This window comes from Pteropus alecto, unplaced genomic scaffold (assembly GCF_000325575.1).
Source record: "Pteropus alecto unplaced genomic scaffold, ASM32557v1 scaffold67, whole genome shotgun sequence".
NCBI classification, from domain to species: Eukaryota; Metazoa; Chordata; class Mammalia; order Chiroptera; family Pteropodidae; genus Pteropus; species Pteropus alecto.
The window spans coordinates 9,448,544-9,451,646 of record NW_006441061.1 but is presented as its reverse complement, the minus strand read 5'-3'; the positions used below and the strand labels follow the sequence as shown (position 1 = coordinate 9,451,646).

The 3,103-nt window shown below is 65.1% G+C and overlaps 1 protein-coding gene across 1 annotated transcript in view; it reads left to right on the top strand.

Annotated features, from left to right (window-relative positions):
• NOTCH1 (notch 1) overlaps window positions 1-3,103 on the top strand; it is a 27,967-nt gene that overhangs the window by 9,926 nt on the left and 14,938 nt on the right. Inside the window, exons 12-14 of the mRNA XM_025051257.1 lie at window positions 411-603; window positions 2,136-2,281; window positions 2,519-2,632. Coding sequence (XP_024907025.1) covers window positions 411-603; window positions 2,136-2,281; window positions 2,519-2,632 — 453 coding nt within the window. The remainder of the gene's footprint in view (window positions 1-410; window positions 604-2,135; window positions 2,282-2,518; window positions 2,633-3,103) is intronic.

Sequence of the window (3,103 nt, the reverse complement as noted above, 5' to 3'; positions counted from 1 at the left end):
GAGCCGGCCCAGCAGGCCGAGCACAGCCAGGCTCTGGACTCACGGTCTGTCCCCGCTGCCACCATGTGCCCTTGCTCCAGTCCTGGCCTCTCTGGGCCTCAGGCGTCCGGCGGTCGGGACAGTGCAGGCTCTGCCCCTGGGCTGCTGGTAGGGGGCGAGTGAGTGTACGCAGCACAGAGCACGGGGCCAGGCTGGCTGCTGCCGCACGGGCGCACACGACACCCATGCGGGGTGCCTCCCGCCTGGTCACGCCGTGGACAGGCCTGGGCTGAGGGGTCGGTTATTGTTCCTGGTTTGACAGGGGACCGAGGCTCAGAGGGCTGGGCCCTGCTCACAAAGCCCCTCCTTCCTGTCCTTTCCGGGGGGCCCTGGGAGGTGACTGTCACCCCCCCCGCCCCCACTGCCCACAGGAAGCATGTGCAACATCAACATCGATGAGTGTGCCGGGGACCCCTGCCACAATGGGGGCACCTGCCAGGACGGCATCAACGGCTTCAGCTGCCGCTGCCCGGAGGGCTACCACGACCCCACGTGCCTGTCTGAGGTGGACGAGTGCGACAGCAACCCCTGCATCCACGGGGTCTGCCGGGACGGCCTCAACGGGTACGGACGCGGGGCGGGGCTGGGCTGGGGGTGGGGGTGGTGGACAGGGGCCTTGTCCGCCTCTCCATCTGTGGCCCGTGAGCTCTGCCCCCGGGGAGGCATCATGCACGTGGCTGGCAGGGAGCAGGCCTGGGGGCTGGCTGCCTGCACAAAGCTCCAGACGGGCTAGCAATGGGCCCTGGCTGGGTGAGCAAGTGGCATGCCCCTCCCGAGGACAGTCTGCTGTTTGCGCCCCGATACGCCCCATCTAGGCATCTGCTCAGCCCTGGGCACTGGCTGCAGTGTTAGCTCAGGGCAGGTCCTGGGTGACCCCAGAAGCACGTTTGTGTAGCAGCAGCCAGAGTTTCTGTGGTGGTCGTGGTTTAATGAGTGAACGTTTCCATCTCCTGGCTCCCGAAGCAGCTCCCCAGGTGTATGATGGGGCGGAGCATCTCCTGTTACTCAGTAGTGTATCTGAGTTTATGTTAATGAGGTGGCTCAGGTAGCCTAAGACTGGGGGCTGGGTGCCAGGAACCCACCCTATGATCAGAGGGAGGAGGGTACAGGGGCTGGAGATCGAGTTCACCAAATGCCAGAGACTTAACTGGTCAGGCCTGTGCAGCGAGGCCTCAGGAGCTGTGCCCCCGGCCTGGATTGGGGACCATGGCAGTGCTGGGAGGGTGCAGAAGCCCCTCGCCCTCTCCCACCCCGCGTCCTGCGCCTCTCTCCCAGCTGCTGTTCCGAGTTTAACCTTTCGTAAAGAGGCTCTGGTCTAGTAAGCGAACTCTCCCTGGGAGCCATTCTCACAGATGACCAGACTCCAGGGGCGTTTGACACGGGGCAGTCTTGGGGAACCGAGCCCCTAACCGGCGGGCCCGCGCTGACTCCCAGGAGTGTCAGAGCTGAGCCGTGGTCTCCCAGCTGGAGGGTTGGTCGCTGTGGGGCACACCCCTCCCCTGGTTGGTGTGAGAAGTTTTGGGGTGTGCAGAAGCGGAAGCTGACCTTTGGTTTCTGACACGTGTGTGTGCCCTGCACTGTCTGCCTGGATGGGCCATTGACGTGGGCAGGGACCCCACACCGTCGTTTTGCACGGGCGGCGAGCACTCCGTTCGAGGCTACACAGCCAGCCGTGGCGGCGAGCCTTCCAGTGGCTGTCCCGAGTCCAGTGTAGGCACGCCCTTGCCATTACGTCGGGCACGTGGGTGCTGTCACCCGCTTTAAAGGACTGAGGATCAGCGGACCGGTGCCTCCCTGCCATCAGACCATAGAAAGAGTGGCAGAGCCAGGAGGGCCCGCGAGCTGTCTCCATTCGAGGCTACACAGCCAGCCGTGGCGGCGAGCCTTCCAGTGGCTGTCCCGAGTCCAGTGTAGGCACGCCCTTGCCATTACGTCGGGCACGTGGGTGCTGTCACCCGCTTTAAAGGACTAAGGATCAGCGGACCGGTGCCTCCCTGCCATCAGACCATAGAAAGAGTGGCAGAGCCAGGAGGGCCCGCGGTCCGGGCCCACACGTCTCGGGCCACCCCCGAGCTGCGGTGTGGTCACCTCTGCAGGTACAAGTGTGACTGTGAGCCTGGGTGGAGCGGGGCCAGCTGCGACATCAACAATAACGAGTGCGAGTCCAACCCCTGTGTCAACGGTGGCACCTGCAAGGACATGACCAGCGGCTACGTGTGCGCCTGCCGGGAAGGCTTCAGTGGTGAGTGGGCCGGAGGCTCCTGGTGCAGAGCCAGACCCAGGACCAGCCAGCGTGACCCAGGGGCCTCCCTCCCGTGGCAGTGCCTGCTGCCAGTGGTGCAGACCGGTGGGGGTTGGCTCCAGGCCCGTGGCTCGGAGCAGGGCCCTTCCTCCCCACCGGGAGACGAGGAGGGGCCTCGGCGGGACCCGGCCACAGCACCGGGTGATGGACACAACTGACTGCTGTTCCTGTCTCCAGGCCCCAACTGCCAAACCAACATCAACGAATGTGCATCCAACCCGTGTCTGAACCAGGGCACGTGTATCGATGACGTGGCCGGGTACAAGTGCAACTGCCTGCTGCCCTACACAGGTGACCGTGGGCGGGGCCTGCAGTGTGGGGGCAGGGCCGACTCAGGTCCTGGGCAGCCCGAGGGAGAGGCTGTTGACAGTCCGCTGGGGGCTGAGGGGTACGCAGTGGCTTTCCTGGCGCGGGTCTGGTGCACGTTGCTCCACGGGCATTCCCAGAGGTTCTGCCCTACTTGGAGCCTTCGGTTGGGGGCACTGGGCCTCACCCTGCAGGCGTCATTGCCAGATGAGCGCAGGATGCACAGGGTGCCCAGGAGGAAATTTTAGTATGAGTAGGTCCTGGGTGTCGCATCTGGCAAGCCTGTTCAGGAGGCGAGAGGGTGGGACCCTCGGCAGCAGAGCCAGGAGCTGGGCCTGGGTTGGGGCCTCCCGCCGCATCCACACTGCCCCAGACCCCTGGGGCCAGGCCAGCCCAAGGGGCTCCTGTGACGCACACCCTCTGTGTGTGGGAACAAGCGCAGCCCTCTGTTCCTGC